General features: G+C 36.2%; 1 protein-coding gene across 8 annotated transcripts in view; it reads left to right on the top strand.

Moving 5' to 3' along the window:
- WDR7 (WD repeat domain 7) overlaps nt 1–19,739 on the top strand; it is a 388,174-nt gene that overhangs the window by 17,580 nt on the left and 350,855 nt on the right. For 4 of the 8 annotated variants that reach the window (XM_019937105.3, XM_073790768.1, XM_073790769.1 and 1 more), the window contains exons 2-6: nt 181–260; nt 3,783–3,954; nt 8,601–8,707; nt 10,230–10,308; nt 13,740–13,914. In XM_019937105.3, coding sequence (XP_019792664.1) covers nt 3,796–3,954; nt 8,601–8,707; nt 10,230–10,308; nt 13,740–13,914 — 520 coding nt within the window. In that variant the 5' untranslated portion in view covers nt 181–260; nt 3,783–3,795. Of the gene's footprint in view, nt 1–142; nt 261–3,782; nt 3,955–8,600; nt 8,708–10,229; nt 10,309–13,739; nt 13,915–19,739 lie in introns of all 8 variants that reach the window. The other 4 variants (XM_019937104.3, XM_073790767.1, XM_019937103.3 and 1 more) reach the window with 3 other exon arrangements.

The following is a 19,739-nucleotide window of genomic DNA, read 5'->3' on the forward strand; positions in this document are numbered from 1 at the left end:
GAAATCAGTAGATGTGGAAGCAGCATGTGAAGAATAGCAGAATCTGTGTTTTAAAAAAATTAATAGTTGCTGATCATCTGCCATGTGATGGATATTTTACTGGTTGCATTACATATATGATCTCTCTTAACCTTTATGACAGCTTTCTGAAAGGAGGGTATTATCGTCCATCTTTTACAGATGGGGAAGCTGAGACCTAGAGGGGTAACTTTTTCAAGATTGCATAGAAGAGTCAGGATTTGAATATAGTTCTTCTGACTGTAAGTTCAGTGTTTTTTCAACTATTATTTTTGTTGTTGTTTTTAACTGAAGTATGGTTTTATTTCTGTATAGAACTGAGAAATAGGTGCAATTAGGTGAAATAGAAATACATGAAATTAAGGTAACCAAAAGAGATGACTTGATTTTTTTATCTCTCAGACCCCTGCTCTTTATGATTTGATTTCTTTGACTTCAAAATGATTCAAAATTAATTTTATAACTACCTCTTGATGAGAAAACCAAGCCTCAGAAATGAGATGATATGCTCAAAGCCTGCATGGTTGGTGGCAAAATGAGGGGTAGAATCTAGAACTTCTATTATTTGACTCTAAAGCTTTTTCAGTAAAAGAGTTTTATTTAATAGCCAATGTCTAAATATAATTTTAAGTCAGATTTGATACAAACATAGATGAAAATTGAATGTTCTTAGTATTCTTCTGTTTTTAGGAGTATCTAGTCATACAGCATATTTATTTATAACTCTAAAATTTGAAAGGTGGTATTTCCCCTTAATGTATTAGTTACAAAATATGAGTATATTGTACACAATATTTTGGAGAGTTAGTAAGAATTTTCTTCAGTTTCTATTACAGTTAATACTATATGGCATTAATCATTTATTCAGTCACTTTTGATTTGGGCCTTTTCCAGAAAAATGTGATTTTTTTTTTTTATCCCAATGAATCCCTAATGTCCTTGGATATAGAGCAGTGAATTTTGAATTCGAGCCCCCCTCCCCCCCACCTTGGTTGGACAGAACTTCTTACCTAATTCCTCAGATAAGCAGTTGTAATAGCAGATAAGCTGATGTTGTATGATCCCCTGGAAAAGATATAGTGAAGTTCTGTAACATTATTTCCTAAGGGAGAATTGCTTTTTGGATAATTAATTTTAGGCTATGTTCTTTTATTTTATTTATTTTATTTTTTTGCGGTAAGCGGGCCTCTCACTGTTGTGGCCTCTCCCGTTGTGGAGCACAGGCTCCGGACGCGCAGGCTCAGCGGCCATGGCTCACGGGCCCAGCCGCTCTGCGGCACGTGGGATCCTCCCAGACCGGGGCACGAACCCGTGTCCCCTGCATCGGCAGGTGGACTCTCAACCACTGCGCCAGCAGGGAAACCCTAGGCTATGTTCTTTTAAAAGAACTGCTATGAGTTGAATTGTGTTCCCCTAAAATTCATATGTTGAAGTCTTAACCTCTAGTACCTGAGAATGTGCCCTTATTTGGAAGTCTTTATAAAGGTAATCAAGTTAAATGAGGTCATCGGGGTGGGCCCTAACCCAACATGGCTGTGTCCTTATAAAAAAAGGGAGAGACGTGTACATAGGAGAACACCATGTGAGCATGAAGTTGGCCTTCTACCAGCCAAGGAGAGAGGCGTGGATCAGATCTTTCCCTTCACAACCCTCAAAAGGAACTAACTGTGACACCACCTACTTTCAGACTTCTAGCTCAAGAGCTATGAGACAACAAATTCTGTTTTTTAAGTCACTCAATTTGTGGTCAGGGCAGTTTTTAGGAAACTAATACAATGTATTCCCTTATGAAGATTCTTAATTGCCCTTAATGAGAATTCTTCTCAGATTCTGATTGACGGTCTGTTCCTGATTTTCGTTAGAATGTGGATTTGTTTTAGTTTCTGGAGAAGCTGAGTTAGAGATGGATGTGTTTTCTTGTGTTTTCCAATACCTTTATCATGTTATGGGCGATTATTTTCACTTGTTTTAAGAGCTATGAAATGTATTCTTCTTCCAGGTTTCCTTGAGCTCCTTGTCACTTGAATACCAGAAATTTCTTTCCTGTTGCATCAGAACAGACACATCTCCCTGTCACACACATATTCCTTAGTGCTGAATCTGTGTATTTGCATTCTCTTCGAGCTAGGTATATGCATCGAATACGAGTGCTCAAATATCGAGATAAATATTCTTTCCAGATCTCACCATATTGTGTTAGATGCTGTGAGCTTATTTAATTGAGAGAAATCTTTGGTGATATAGCTTAAAAATGAATGCTGTCACCATGGAAGAATGAACTCCTTCCAGATTCTCTTTTTGAGAAAGTCACTGTTGGATATGTTACTCAGCCAGGAACATGCTGTACCAAATTTGTTAAAGTTGGCTCAGTGCTTTGTTTCATTTTCTGATATTAAATAGGAATATGGAAAGAATTGTTAATGTCATAGTAGTCTATGAACTGCTGAACATGATACATAAATGGTTTTAGAAATAGGAAGGGAACTTGGAATTTTTCCCAAGTTGTAGCAAACAACTTTTACCTGTAGCAAACAGATGAAGTTTTGGGGGAGGCAAATTGATGAAAGCCATGAATTCTAACAAAAAATAAAAGATGTAATATACATAGACTGCTTTTGGTAAACATTATTCATAATGTTTTACTTGCCTAATTTTCTTTCCAGGGAAAGGGATTTTAGTTTTAGTTTTATTTATTTGTTTAAAGAGTGTAAGTAGTGGATTAAAGAAAAGATTTTGCTAAAAGCAACCAGCAGTGGGGCCATGGGTATTAAACTAGTTTCTTTCATAGAAAGTGGTTACTCCTTTAAGTGTCTCTGAAAATTTCTTAGGACGATCTTAGCGTTCTAAAGAGTCTGCGTTATACGTATATCTTTTGTTGCCACGTAGAAACCAAGCCTATGAGTGACTCCTAGTGTCTCATAAAGTCTGGCAGTCTCTGTCTTATATGGAGCCCTCTCTGATTATGCCAGTTTTCATGTCTCTTGAACTTCTCTGAACTAGTATTTAAGTCTTTAATCACACAGTTTGTAACACCTAAATCTAGTTGTTTCACTAACTAGATCTTAATTTTGTCATATGAAGGAATAATTCATTATATTTGTGCTACAAACAGGGTACTCTAATATACACTGCTTAATTGATTATTCATCTCAAATTTAAACACCTTTACCAGAACTAAATTTTTATTATTCAGAAATGAGTTTAAAGTTCTTTATCCCTCAGGTTTCAGAGTTTAGAATAAAAGACGTTCGTGACTTTGAGACATAATAGGTTTGTACTAAATACGGTGAATGAGTTTCTCAGTGGGCAATATTCTTTTTAATGTTTAGGACACTGTCAAAAACTCTCAGTTTTTCTTGGACATTGCTAACTATTATTGGTTTGGAGACTTAACAAGATTTGGAGACCTCACTTGCCTTGGTAGCGTAGCAGGGTGAGTAAGACCCCGGATTCTAAGTCAGGCTGCCTGGGTCTTGACTGGGGCTCCATTTCTTCCATTTACACTTTGCAACTCTTTATGACTCACTGTCTTTACATGTGAAAGAAGAGTGCTAATAGTACTTACCGTGTGATTTGTTGTGGGGATTAATTGAGATTTTAATTAGATTTTATATACTTTTATGTATGTGTCTGTTTTATTTATATATATAATGTTTAGAGGAATTCTTGGCACTTAGGAAGTTCAAGTTGGCTTCATAAGAAAAATGTGTAATATGTTTTAGAAGGAAATATAACATTTGACATTATTCTTATAACATTTCCAGGTTTGAAAGCACAATGGCAGGAAACAGCCTTGTTCTACCCATTGTTCTTTGGGGTCGCAAAGCACCAACCCACTGCATCTCAGCAGTACTTTTAACAGATGATGGGGCCACGATCGTGACTGGATGCCATGATGGGCAAATATGTCTCTGGGATCTTTCAGTAGACTTGGAAGTGAGTGTTTGAAGTGCCTATTGTACTTTTCACATATAATAAACTACTTAACAAAAAATAACACAGTTCCAGAATAATTTGACCTCATAATATATCTTCTGTGAGATATATTTTGACTAAAATTGGTATTCAGAATGATTATTTACATGATTCATCAGAGTTGACTTCTGCTGGCTTTTGGCTTGATTTTCAATTATAATATCTATCCTACCTGGCTTAATATGTTACATTTAACATTTTTCAGAAAATTTCTAACCATATTGAAGGAGATTTCCAAAAAAGATATTAAAAAACAATTTTGAGCATTTATACCTTCTAAGGTCAATGTCTTGAAGAGAGCAAAACTTTTTGTAAAACTGTTTGTAAATTTTGTCATATTTATTTTAAAAGTCGCTGTGTATTTTTTGCCATCCTTTACTGGTGTGGAATGCTCAGTGTGCTCTGCTTCTGGGCGCTGGCTCTCTGTGGAGAGACTGTCTTTTTCCATATTTTAACCTCCAATCTCTGACAACTCTCCCCAGGAATTTTTCTGTAAGGGGGAACAGAGAAAATGGGGCGGTAGCTGGCATGGAATGTAGAGGCAAGAAAGTTGATTTTTTTAACTAAACATTTTTTTTAACAGCCTTATTGAGATAAAATTTACACGCCATACAATATACTCTTTAAAGTGTACAATTTAATGTTTTTTTACTCTGTTCACAGAGTTGTGCAGCCATTACCACAGTCAATTTTAGAACATTTTCATCACCTTGGAAGCAAACCTTGTACTTTGTAGCAGTTACGCCCAATATACCCCCATGTCCCCTGGGCAACCACAAATCTATTTCCTGTCTCTATAGATCTGCCTATTCTGGACACTTTATGTAAATAGAATCATTTAGTATGTGATCTTCTGTGATTGGCTTTTTTCACTTAGCATAATATTTTCAAGGTTCCTCCATGTTGTAGCATGTATCAATATTTCATTTCTTTTAATGGCCAAATGATATTCCATTGTATAGGTATACTGCATTTTATTTGTCTGTTGATCAGTTGATGGGCATTTGGGTTGTTTTTACTTTTGACCATAGTGAATAATGCTGCTTTGAACATTTGTGTGTGAGTTTTTGTGTGGACATATGTTTTTGTTGCTCTTAGGTATTCACCTAGGCATGGAATTGCTAGAACTGAAAAAATGATCCACACACTTGGATGACATGTCAAGGCTAGGGTTACAGTTTGGAAAGTGACTGGAAATGAGTGTTGTAGAACGTGATATGCCTTCAGGATTGATAGCAAACTAAATAGGAATCAGCAGTGTAGTGATGAGGAGAACAAAAGCCCACCACATTTTATTGGAGTTATTTCAAGCAATAAGATTTACTTGTAAGATCTTAGAAACCATTCTTTTACTGAATTTTTTGCATGGATTTCACTAGAATGTTATATTTATTTAAATTCAAGTAAGAGGGATTAAAAGGGGAGAGGAGACTGACTAGGAGAGAAATACATCCTTTGAAAGATACTAAGAGAATTGGACTGTTTACCCAGGGGAAAAGAAGGCTGAATAAAAAGTGGCTTGGTTATTGTCTTTTGATTCATGTAGAGGGCCTTCTTAATGTACTTTATAGCAGTCATTTATGCCTATGAAGGACCAATAAGTCATATAACATACAGAGTGGGGAGGGCACAAAATACCTTCTCTTGAGGTCATGGTGTCTTCCCTTCTTTTGTTAGGAAAGGATTCAGAACTGTAGCTAGAACTTTTGCCATGCATATCTTGGTCTCCTTTTACCTGTGGAAAAGGGCAGCCTGGCCTAACATGGTGGCAATAAAATATCTGAGAGATATTGCAGAAGCAGTAGTTTAGTGAGTATCTAGACAGATGGTGATAAGAGTAAAGGAGGGAACCTGTTAATGCAGGTATTGTCTACAGTATAGTGTTTTAATGCTTCGACTACCTATAAAGCTGTAATTGCAGAGAATTAAACTATAATTGCAAAGAATAGTATAATACATGGCATTAATGAACGAAGTGAAACATTGTGGTAAGAGCTCAGATGTTGCAGGTGGGTGAAGTTGGCTTCATTCTTGGCTACTGTAGTGTCTAGCTGTATGACTTTTGGCAGTTTTTAACCATTTTATGCCTAAGTCTTGCCATTTTTCAAATAGGATCAACTACACAAGGTTGTGGTAAGGATTCTATGAAGGAATGTGTATTAAGCAGTTATCACAGTGCTTGTACATGGTAAGGATTTAGTTAATGAATGTAATTGTAGCATCTCAGGTAGTAGAAAGAAAAAATTGCTAAAGGGGGAAACAAAAGGAGTGCTGATTGTTGGCTGACTATAGAACTAGTAGCCTCAAAGTTCCAGATTGGAACATTGATGTTAGTGTTTACTCTTAAGAACTGACACATCACATCATTTTATTCTAAACATCACACCTTGCCACTGATAACTGTCACTTTTGAACTGTGGTCTTTGATGATGGATGGTTTTTTGAATATGTTGAACAGATTATCTTTGTACTGATTATGTGTGAAATGTTTATTAGTTAATAACTACGACATAAATTTTTATGGGATATGGTGAGATATAGATAAAAGGTATAAATGTAACAATATGCCATATTTTTATTTTTCCTCCAGTTATATTAATACTTACTGTGTGAAGCCTCCAACTTTGTTCTTTCTCAAAATTGCTTTGGCTATTTGGTGTCTTTTATGGTTCCACACAAATTTTATCATGGTTTTTTCTATGTTTCTATTTCTGAAAAACACCATTGGAATTTTGGTAGGATTGCATTCACTCTGTAGATTGCTTTGGGTGGTATGGACCTTTTAATAACATTAATTCTTCCAACCCAAGAGCGTGGGACATCTTTCCCACGTTATTTATTTCTTCTTCCACTTCTTTCATTAGTGTCTTATAATTTTCAGAATACAGGTGTTTCACCTCCTTGGTTAAATTTATTTCTAAGTAATTTATTCTTTTTGATGCTATTGTAAGTGGGATTGCTTTCTTAATTTCTCTGTCAGATACCTTGTTGTTATAGAAACAACTGATTTTTGTATGTTTATTTTGTATCATGCAACTTTTCTGAATTTGTCCATTAGTTCTAACAGTCTTTTGGTTGGAGTCTTTAGGATTTTCTACATATAAGATCATGTCACCTACAACAGAGGCAATTTTACTTCTTCCTTTTCAATTTGGATGCTTTGTTTGTTTAGTTTTTTGCCCAATTGCTCTGGCTAAGACTTCCAGTATTATGTTGATTAGAAATGTCAAGAGTAGCTATCTTTGTCTTGTTCTTGATCTTAGAGAAAAGGCTGTTAGCTTTTTACTGTTGAATATGATGTTATCTGTGGGCTTGTTGTATATGGCCTTTATTATGTTGGGGTACATTCCTTCTATACCCAATTTGTTGAGAGTTTTTAATCATGAAAGGATATTGAGTTTTGTCAAATGCTTTTATTGCCTCTATTGAGATGATTATGTGATTTTTATACTTCATTCAATTATTTTTGTTCATTTTTCTAGATTTTGGTGGGAATACAGTCAGTTCTAGTTACTCTATTATGACTGAAAATGGGATTTTCTAGCAAAGCCATGTACATTGAAAATAAAACTAACAATTGGTAAATTTGATTTTCTTGGGAGAAATTAAAGAATTGACCAAGAGCATTTTTTTTTTTCCCCAGTGGAGGAACACAGAGTCTCTGTATAGAAATGGGGTTGGATGTATGAGAAAATTTTGGATGTATGAGAAAACATTCTAGGCCTGTTCTAACCATAAACAATGATTGTATTTTTCTTTTAATTATAATTATGCAAAATAAGGCTAAAGTGATTTTGATTCTTTGCAAAATGGATATCATGAAAGGGGCTTTAAAGGTATTAATCATATTCCGTTTTTTTAAACTGGGTATTGAGTATGTGGTTATGTATATTTTTATGTCTTGTACATGTGTTACAAATATTATTTGTATGTATTAAATGTTTAAGAAAGATATCCTGAAATTACTTAAGGCCTTGAAGTAACCTGAAATGATAGCTTGCAGTTTGGTACAGAGTAGATGAATTTGGGGGCTGATTGCTAGACTGTTTTAGAATAGTGGGTATTAAGCCGTCCTTTCATAAGGCACTATGGCACTAAATCATTAGTCTGTGAAGGTCAGTCTGGTTCCTGATAGTCAACATTGATATCAGCTTTTGGTAGGGTACCTATTCTCTATTTTTTGTGTTTGGGGATGTCAGTCTAGAGACTCTAAATGTACTTTCAAATCATGCAAAGTATTATTTTAAAAATAGGTGAGGTTAAATTATTTTATATACTAATACACATTCTTAACCTGATTTCTCAGTGTATTGGAGCTTAGTGCTAAATGCTGCCCTGCTTTAAATCCTGGTTCCATCATTCTCTGCGTGATATTGGGCAAGTAATATCACCTCTTGGTTTTCCACTTTTGACTTTAGAACTACGTGGTGGGATGATTGTGCGCATTAAATTGGTGGGCGTCAGTGTTTTGCAGTCTTAGTTTTTGATGTTCTGAGCAGTTCTTCTCAAATCTGTATCTGTATTTTGTACTGAATATTTAACAGGATTCCTAAAAAAGATTACTTAAAAAATTTGGTACTGATATCAACATATTTGTGTATTTCTAGGTTAATCCTCGAGCACTGTTGTTTGGTCACACAGCTTCAATCACCTGTTTATCTAAAGCTTGTGCTTCTAGTGACAAACAGTATATTGTGAGCGCATCCGAGAGTGGGTAAGTATTTTCTTATTCACTTTTCTCCTCATAAGTCTGTACTGCAAATAGTACCACTGTATTAGTAAGTAGGAATTTTTGTTTTTCTTTTGGGGTGTCTTTTAAATAAATGCCTCAGTTGTTTCAAAATAAAGATATTTGAAATATGGTTTTCAAAGTGAATTTTATCTTTATTGATGATTTTTATAATACTTTGTATTTTATTGTAATTTATGATTATGTTTTTGCCTTGCTTTTGAGAAACTCAGAATACCATACAATTTAAAGAATGATCATTAATCCCCAAGGCATTTTTGCTGAATTGGCCGACAACTCTGAGAGTTTTAAAAAACCTCAGTGATGCTAGGCTAGCATAAATTTGGAAGACGAAGCCACGCAAAAGTTTAAACAGTTATATTGATGTACATTAATGCACTAATATGGCTACATGTATTCCTAAGGCTCAGAATAGAGCTTGCTTTTAGAGACGTAAGTCATTGAACAGTATTTGTAGGGTCTAGAGTGTGGGGAATTAAAAGAAAAAACTTTTAGAGTGTTTAGAAAATTGTATATTTACACAATATGTTATTGAAGGGAGTTGGGGAACTGGAAGAGAATTATTTAAGAACTTGTCCCTTCTACTCCTCATAATTTATGAATTTAAAAAGAACCTTGTATAACTGAAAGGCAGCAGCAGGTGAAAATATAGTACCTTTTGGCCAATTAAAGGATAATTCATATTACAGTGAATATTCTAAATAGATCGGGTGAATTTCCTTTGAAAAATTTATACCATATGAGATATAGGAAAAGACATCTTAAAGAATACCCTAATATCAGGATCATTACATTTTATTAATGTTGTCTTCTGTTAAATAAATCTTAAATTTATTTCTTTAAAATACAAGGCATATTGACATTTCTAATTTCAAATGTTGTATCTTTAGTGTGAGATAAAGCTTTTTTCTTTTGGTATGCATGCAATAAAACTTCTGCAATAAATATGGAATTAAAACTGGAATATTATATTTAATTTGCAAAGATTGGGAATTCAGTTGACCTTAAGTTTTGCTTTTTGCAGTGCTAAGTTTTCTAGTAGGTTGATAACCGATGGAAAATTGCTGTGGTTTAAATTAAAAGTTTATTTCTAGTTTTCTGTTCTCCTTACTTTGAGGCTGAGGGTGAAGGAGCCGCCACTATCTGGTATAGAGGCAGAGGAGGAGAGTTCTGGAGGGTCTCATATCAGTTCTGGTCAGAACTACTCAGAAGACTCCACCAACTAAAAGGGAGCCAGGAGGTGCAGTCCTCCCAGGTGCCCGGAAAGAATGTGGATCAAGGTGGGGGTGGTTAGGTTGGAGGGGAGTTTAGGACGGTGGGTGGGAGGACCAGAATTTTTGATGAACAGCAATAATGACTATATACTATCAATACTTTTTCAGAAATATGTCAGTTTTAATGGAAGATTAATTTTAAACCACTGTGACAAAGTTGAACAGTGCTTCCAAAACTCAGATTTAAAGTCAGCTGTTATCTTATTTTATAGAGAGATGTGCCTCTGGGACGTGAATGACGGCAGATGTATTGAATTTACAAAATTAGCTTGCACACATACTGGCATACAGGTTAGTATCAATTTCTGTAACTGGCCAAGTCAGCACAATTTATTATAGGTGTACAATTGAAAAAATGTTTTTTAAACATTGAGTCTATATTTTTATATGAGAAGTGGGTGGGGATGGGTAATAGGACAGGAAGACTAGAATTAGAGTAGTAAAAGTATTTTTCATAAGACAGTGTAGTGGGGGAGGAAAACAAAGACGAGGAGACTAATGTTGAAAGATGTAAGGTAAGCCATTGTCACTGCTGCTTCTGCTCTCTCTATCCTGGTTACCCAGGTGAGAGACCTTTTACTGGTTGGGTAAGTGTTCTAGATCCTAAATAATGGAATTCTCTCTTGCTAAAGCCTTGGTGATTCCACTCATGATTGACACAGTCCATTTTGGGGATGATACCCTTTTCCTTGCTTGTGCAGTTGGTTCTTGAGTTCGTGTTTTGACTTCACAACTCTGTAAAAGAAAGGACCATTTCATATGCCTGGCCGACACAGGAATTTGCACAGGAATTTATAGCTTCTCACTTACATTCCTGGTATTCTTCCTTATTCTTTCATAACTGTCAAATTCTTTGTGCTTCAAATTACTCATCATTTACTGTGTTGAGTGTTGGGAAATTACAATGTATATAGAAAAATGTGATTTATGTTCTCAATGGGGAAGAAGAGGGAAGAGAAGAGAACTCACATTTATAGCAAATATTATATAGGTGTTTCTTGTATGGTTTCTCATTTAGGCCTCCCCACATCCTTACAAATTAGGTAGGAGTATATCCTTTTATGTATAAGGAAGCTGATAGCCGGAGTGATTAAATGACTTGCCCCAGTCTCACAGTGAGTCATTCCTGGCACTAGGATCCCAAATCAGCTTTATCTGACTCTAGGGACTGTGTTCTTTCTGTTATATCATACTGCCTCCCTTAAAACAAGTAAAATCATTTGTTGAGAAAGAAAACCTTCTGTGCTAACACAAGTTAGACAAGCAAAGGAAAATTTTCACAGATGGTTAGTGTGATATAAATCTTTAGTGACTACTTATTACCCTGGCAAAGTCCTTTTAAAAATTGCTTCTTCAATGCTGTTACGGCATATACTTTTTATTTAAAGGGCCTGTAGTATTTATTTTTTATCATATGAAGAATCATCAAGATTTATAAAGAGAAAAGGGATAATAAAATCATTTAGATTCATTGACTTTATAAATAATTTAATTGGAAAATTATAAGTATCAAACTCATTGGATATAAGTATTTTAACTGTTGTATAATTTTATGATTTAAACACTTCTGGTTTATATTTTAGGAAAAATTATCTTTATTCAATATATTTTCAGTGCCTGCTATTTATCGGATCCTGTATTAGGCCTTCTGTATTTAGATGGGCAGCCATCTCTAAGTAGAAGATGCTTTCTGGCATTTACTAATGTGTGTGACAGGTGTTTCCTGGGTGATCCTCACCCTCTCAGGTTCAGAAGCAGGTTTTTTAAAAAAAAATTTGTTTATTTATTTATTTCTTTTTGGCTGCGTTGGGTCTTCATTGCTGCGCGCGGGTTTTCTCTAGTTGCGGCGAGCAGGGGCTACTCTTCGTTCCAGTGCGCGGGCTTCTCATGGCAGTGGCTTCTCTTGTTACAGAGCACAGGCTCTAGGCACGTGGGCTCAGTAGCTGTGGCTCGTGGGCTCTAGAGCGCAGGCTCAGTAGTTGTGGCACACGGGCTTAGTTGCTCCGTGGCATGTGGGATGTTCCTGGACCAGGCCTTGAACCTGTGTCCCCTGCATTGGCAGGCAGATTCTTAACCACTGTGCTACCAGGGAAGTCCCCAGGTTGTTCTTATATATGTAGAAATGATGAACCTTGATGGCATTGGCACTTACTGAAATCATAAGGAAGTGCTAGCTTATTAAATTATCACGTGGGGGCGTCCCTTTTTAATATTTGGAAAACCTGTTTCTCCATTAGGGGCACCTTTCTTGCCCGTATCAAAGTGTCTTGGAAGCTAAATCAGTGTCCGGAAGATGGTTTGAGAATATAACTTTCATGCAAAAGTGAGAGGCATTTAGTCAGGCATGTCTAATAAAATATCCCTGCCCTCAGGACAGAGCTCTTCTCTAGTGACTGCAGTGCACATGGCTTTCCTGGCTGGTGCTGAGTGAGCGCTGACAAAGTTGGCTTACGTGCACCCATCCCTTTCTCCTTCACACATCCTCCCCTTCTGTGGGTCAAGGCTACCTATGGTCGCATTATTATATGCATGCGAGACCCTGGCAGTCCCTGGGAGCCCAGATCGTGTGTTATGGATCAACCTGAGATCTGGAGGTCCCCCCATGATAGTCTACATTTTATTAGACTCCTCTCTGGGGTTTAGTGGTGCTACCTTGCACTTAGTTAATGTGCTCCGTGCTCAGTGCTCATGTTTAAGAAGTTGTGCTCCTTGTGCAGGGGACTTCATAGTTGAGAAAAGATTGTCTTCCTTCACATGCAACGTTGAGCTCTGAGAGTGGGTGGATGAGTGTGGGAGCAGACTGGACCTGGGTTTCTTACTTATCTCCCCAGTTGTGGAGTGGTTACAGCATTGCCCCTTGTGTGGTGTCTAGCTTGCCCTCATGTGATTTATATAAGGTCGAATCCCTTGGAAAGTAGTAGTCTGCTTTCTAAAAATCCTCTAGGAGAATCATTCCACTAAGAAAGTCACGTTTTGTTTTGTTTTTTTTGAGGCTAAGGGAATTCAGAACCTTTGATAAGTTGTTGGTCTTAGAGTCATTCTTTCTCTGTTCTTTGCTTGATGGAAACTCATCTTATCCTTTTTAGTTATTCTTGGCATGAGTAACATCATTGTACTGGTTCTTCCTCTATTTTTCTTCCACAAAGTATAAATGTGCACTATGAGAATGGTTTATAATGGTTGTTTCACACTCTAATCTAAAATAACACACTTAGATTACTCAGAATTTACTTCTGAGAATATTTGAACAGAATCATCCTTGCTTCTAAATTTTATTTGGTCATAACTAGTAATTATAAACCTATACTCACTGATTCTCATTCATCTCGAACTCATATTATTTTTGTGACCCACGTGGGCTACACTTTTGCTTTGATTTGTGAAGCTGATTTTATTCAGGTGTTTTATTAATTCATTCAACAACTCTATTTTAGATGCTACAGGAGGACAAAAAAGAATTATCATGAATTCTGCTCCAAAATAGTTCAAAAAGGAAGATAAGATATTAGGAAGAAAATAATTTTGTTAGATATTTTGAATATTAATGTAATTTGATGTCTGCACATGTGTAGACCTGTGTATATGTAGACGCATGTAATATATACCATATAGTACATGTCTGGAAATATTACTGGAGAAATTGAGCATCATAATAAGCTTGGTGAATCCATGTGAATCAAGTATCTCAAGTAAAGAACATTTAAAAATCTTCTTCCTTTTAGTTCTACCAGTTCTCTGTTGGAAATCAGAGAGAAGGAAGGCTTCTGTGCCATGGCCATTATCCTGAAATCCTCGTGGTGGATGCCACCAGCCTTGAGGTGTTGTACTCCTTAGTATCAAAGATCTCTCCAGATTGGATTAGCTCCATGAGTATTATTCGATCCCATCGAACACAAGGTCAGTGTGCCCTTTAGGAGTTTCTACACTGTGACTGAATGGTTAGTTTACTGTAGAGTTGTATGATGTGTCACATGTTAATATACTTTGTTATATTATATTCTTAGGTTTAAGAAATGACTTCTCTTATGATTTATGGTCTGTCTCTACTTTCATAAAGGAGTCTTTGATTGAATTAAGATTTAAAGTGTTACATTATCTCCATTCCATGGAATAGATCACTAGTTTATGGCTGTCTTAGAGTGTGTCAGTGATTTTCTGAAGTGGAAGAAGAATGTCTTAACCCCTTGGAGGTATGGTGGGAGGAACTGTAGTTTATCTATGTATTTCTTGGGCCCGGTTTTGTCACTTGCTGAAGAGGCATAGGAAGTGTTTCCATTTTTTGTGGAGATGATGAAAATGGAGGGGATTACACACAATTAAATTTAATGAAAGGTCCTGGTAAGTGCTTGGTGTGTAGTTGATGCTCAAACAAATACAAGTATGTTTTCTTCATTTCTGTTGAAACCTTTCAGTAACAATCGTGAGAACGAAAGTAAAATTGTTCAGGACAAGAACAGTAATTAATACTGAACATGTATATTCCTATATGTCTCTTTTGGAGCATTTCTTTCCCTCCCAAATGCCTCATAGTTGTGTGCTCTTCTGTAAAGGCTGACCTGTAATTAGCACCACTGCCACCGCCGTGAGACTTCGTTTACTGAGTGCTCACAGTATCGGGCGCATGCTGAGCGTTTACATGTGGTAACAGTTCTCACAGCACCCAGTGGGATAGGTACAGTTGTCTTAGGATGTGTGGATGCGGAGATGGGTGAAGTGTAGCATGGTGGAGTCTTTACTTAAGATCACAGAGCAAGTCTGTGGCTTACTGGTGCCCAGATGGACCCCAGAGCAGTTACTTTCCCACTGTGTTACACCACCTCCATTGGTGAACTGCCTTCAGTTTCATGGGAGATTTCCTTTATTATCTCTTATGGTTGGAAATCAGCACATAGCTTTTTATTCAACAGCCATTCAGCAGATATTTATTGAGTGCCTACTATCTTCTAGGCACGAAGGATTGAACTACTGAAGGGACTCAAATTCTAGTAAGGGAGGATAATATATGTAAACAAATGGCAGTTCAGGGTGTGAAATGTGATGAGATAGAGAAATAGCACAGAGGCTAGAATTAGTGAAGGCAGTGAAGGGGCTTTGAGGGCAAGTCGGAAGGCTGCCCAGATTAGATGAAGTCTCTAAAAATAGTTTGTACATAGGTACAAAAAGCATTACCTAGGTGTGCGTGGGAAATCTCCACATGTGAAATATACATGTACACACTGGTCTGAATAGGATAGAATGTAACTTGAATGGAAAATTTTGTGCTGTGCATGCATTTCTAATGTGCTGTGCATGTGAGTTTATAATGTTGCTAACATACACAATTTTTAATCTGCTTTACCCTATTCTAGTGTGTAGATATTTGAGAATTTTAGATATATTGGTATGTTGCACTTTTACAGTAATTGACAGACTCGTGAGTAGTTGTTCTAGCTTCTTCGTACAGAGATTGTGGAATTGTAATCAGTGCATTTCAGTGCTTTACCTTGCCTATGGAGCCAGGCAGTACAAATAAAGTTTATACTGAAATGTAGCAAACACTGTTTTTTAAATAACAGTAATAACTTCTTTTTATTGATGTGTTGAGGGCTATACCTGTGCTGTGTCTTAATTCTCATAACAGACCATTAACGTAGGCACTGTCATTACTTTATTCATTTACATTTGCTTACAGATAAGCAAATTGAATTTAGGATAGGTTAGTTAAGTTATGCACAGTTCGTTGGTTAATTAGTGAAGAAAATGTGATTTTAACGCATACTCCCTCACTCTGGAGCCTGCATTAGACTGCTATCTAATGCCCCTCCTCTCGGAGTTCACGAATATTACTGTCGTGCTGTGACTGCTCCCTCACCCGAAGCTGATGAATTTGGGTTTTATGTCATGTCTTTCTCTTGATCATGGCCTGTGGACGGTGTGGTGTGCAATAAAATGGCAGGCAAGGGAGGTGGGGAAAGGGGAAATGTGTGCCCTGAAGAAAGAAAGTGACTGTGCTCCCCCATGATGAATAAATAAAAGTGAACTTTGAAGAATAAAAGTTGTGTGTTTGATTTTTAGTTTTTTAAATTCTTAAATTTTTTTTAAAAAGTAATTTTTTAGCATAGTAATCAAGAACACTTGAAATCATTAAAACTTGTAAGTTAGAAATAAATGAAGCAGCTAAAAAAAACTTTTCCTTGAACTCCAAATTTTTGATCATCTTCATTAACCTGTTTTGAAATCAGTTCTCTGTTATTTCTTAAAATATAGAATTAGGTTTTCATGCTAATTGTAAAACATGCTATTATTTAATTTCATTAAAGCAAACCACACAAGGGAATCCCCATAAGGTTAACAGCTGATCTTTCAGCAGAAACTCTGCAAGCCAGAAGGGAGTGGTAGGACATATTTAAAGTGATGAAGGAGAAGAAACTACAACCAGGATTACTCTACCCAGCAAGGATCTCATTCAGATTTGACAGAGAAATTAAAACCTTTACAGACAAGCAAAAGCTAAGAGAATTCAGCCCCACCAAACCAGCTTTACAACAAATGCTAAAGGAACTTCTCTAGGCAGGAAACACAAGAGAAGGAAAAGACCTACAATAGTAAACCCAAAACAATTAAGAAAATGGTAATAGAAACATACATATCGATAATTACCTTAAATGTAAATGGATTAAATGCTCCCACCAAAAGACATAGATTGGCTGAATGGATACAAAAACAAGACCCGTATATATGCTGTCTACAAGAGATCCACTTCAAACCTAGGGACACATACAGACTGAAAGTGAGGGGATGGAAAAAGATACTCCATGCAAATGTAAATCAAAAGAAACCTGGAGTAGCAATTCTCATATCAGACAAAATAGACTTTAAAATAAAGACTATGAGAAGAGACAAAGAAGGACACTACATAATGATCAAGGGATCCATCCAAGAAGAAGATGCAGCAATTGTAAATATTTATGCACCCACCACAGGAACACCTCAATACATAAAGCAAATACTAACAGCCATAAAAGGGGAAATCAACAGTAACACAATCATAGTAGGGGACTTTAACACCCCACTTTCACCAATGGACAGATCATCCATAATGAAAATAAATAAGGAACCACAAGCTTTAAATGATACATTAAACAAGATGGACTTAATTAATATTTATAGGACATTCCATCCAAAAACAACAAAATACACATTCTTCTCAAGTGCTCGTGGAACATTCTCCAGGATAGACTATATCTTGGGTCACAGATCAAGCCTTGGTAAATTTAAGAAAATTGAAATCGTATCAAGTATCTTTCCTGACCACAACGCTATGAGACTATATATCAATTACAGGAAAAACTCTGTAAGAAATACAAACACATGGAGGCTAAACAACACACTACTTAATGAGCAAGAGATCACTGAAGAAATCAAAGAGGAAATCAAAAAAACCTAGAAACAAATGACAATGAAAGCACAACAACCTATGGGATGCAGCAAAAGCAGTTCTAAGAGGGAAGTTTATAGCAATACAATCCTACCTTAAGAAACAAGAAATATCTCAAATAAACAATCTAACCTTACACCTAAAGCAATTAGAGAAAGAAGAAAAAAAAAAACCCCAAAGTTAGCAGAAGGAAAGAAATCATAGAGATGAGATCAGAGATAAATGAAAAAGAAATGAAGGAAATGATAGCAAAGATCAATAAAACTAAAAGCTGGTTCTTTGAGAAGATAAACAAAATTGGTAAACCATTAGCCAGACTTATCAAGAAAAAAATGGAGAAGACTCAAATCAGTAGAATTAGAAATGAAAAAGGAGAAGTAACAACTGACACTGCAGAAATACAAAATATCATGAGAGATCACTATAAGCAACTATATGCCAATAAAATGGACAACTTGGAACAAATGGACAAATTCTTAGAAATGCAAAACCTTCTGAGACTGTACCAGGAAGAAATAGAAAATATGAATAGACCAATCACAAGCACTGAAATTGAAAGTGTGATTAAAAATCTTCCAACAAACAAAAGCCCAGGACCAGATGGCTTCACAGGCGAATTCTATCAAACATTTAGAGAAGAGCTAACACTTATCCTTCTCAAACTCTTCCAAAATATAGCAGGGGGAGGAACACTCCCAAACTCATTCTACGAGGCCACCATCACTCTGATACCAAAACCAGACAAAGATGTCGCAAAGAAGAAAATACTGGCCAATATCACTGATGAACATAGATGCAAAAATCCTCAACAAAGTGCTAGCAAACAGACTCCAACAGCACATTAAAAGAATCATACACTATGATCAAGTGGGGTTTATCCCAGGAATGCAAGGCTTCTTCAATATATGCAAATCAGTCAACATGATACACCATTTTAACAAATTGAAGGAGAAAAACCATATGATCATCTCAATAGATGCAGAGACAGCTTTCGACAAAATTCAACACCCATTTATGAAAAACCCTGCAGAAAGTAGGCATAGAGGGAACTTTCCTCAACACGATAAAGGCCATATATGACAAACCCACAGCCAACATCGTCCTCAATGGTGAAAAACTGAAAGCATTTCCACTAAGATCAGGAACAAGACAAGGTTGCCCACTCTCACCACTCTTATTCAACATAGTTTTGGAAGTTTCAGCCACAGCACTCAGAGAAGAAAAAGAAATAAAAGGAATCCAAATCGGAAAAGAAGAAGTAAAGCTTTCACTGTTTGCAGATGACATGATACTATATATAGAGAATTCTAAAGATGCTACCAGAAAACTACTAGAGCTAATCAATGAATTTGGTAAAGTAGCAGGATACAAAATGAATGCACAGAATTCTCTGGCATACCTATACATTAATGATGAAAAATCTGAAAGTGAAATCAAGAAACCACTCTCATTTACCATTGCAACAAAAAGAATAAAATATCTAGGAATAAACCTACCTAAGGAGACAAAAGACCTGTATGCAGAAAATTATAAGACACTGATGCAAGAAATTAAAGATGATACAAATAGATGGAGAGATATACCATGTTCTTGGATTGGAGAAATCAACATTGTGAAAATGACTCTACTACTCAAAGCAATCTACAAATTCAATGCAATTCCTATCAAACCACCACTGGCATTTTTCACAGAACTACAAGAACTAATTTCTCAATTTGTATGGAAACACAAAAGACCTCGAATAGCCAAAGCAATCTTGAGAGAGAAAACGGAGCTGGAGGAATCAGGCTCCCTGATTTTAGACTATACTACAAAGATACAGTAATCAAGACAGTATGGCACAGAAATAGATGTATAGATCAATGGAACAGGATAGAAAGCCCAGAGATAAACCCATGCACACATGGTCACCTTACCTTTGATTAAGGAGGCAAGAATATACAGTGGAGAAAAGACAGCCTCTTCAATAAGTGATTCTGGGAAAACTCGAAAGCTGCATGTAAAAGAATGAAATTAGAACACTGCCTAACACTATACACAAAAATAAACTCCAAATGGATTAAAGACCTAAATGTAAGGCCAGACATCATCAAACTCTTAGAGGAAAACATAGGCAGAACACTCTATGACATAAATCACAGCAAGATCCTTTTTGACCCACCTCCTAGAGAAATGGAAATAAAAACAAAAATAAACAAATGGGACCTAATGAAACTTAAAAGCTTTTGCACAGCAAAGGAAACCATAAACAAGACGAAAAGACAACCCTCAGAATGGGAGAAAATATTTGCAAATGAAGCAACAG

The sequence above is a fragment of the Tursiops truncatus genome, chromosome 13 (assembly GCF_011762595.2).
Source record: "Tursiops truncatus isolate mTurTru1 chromosome 13, mTurTru1.mat.Y, whole genome shotgun sequence".
Taxonomy (NCBI): Eukaryota; Metazoa; Chordata; class Mammalia; order Artiodactyla; family Delphinidae; genus Tursiops; species Tursiops truncatus.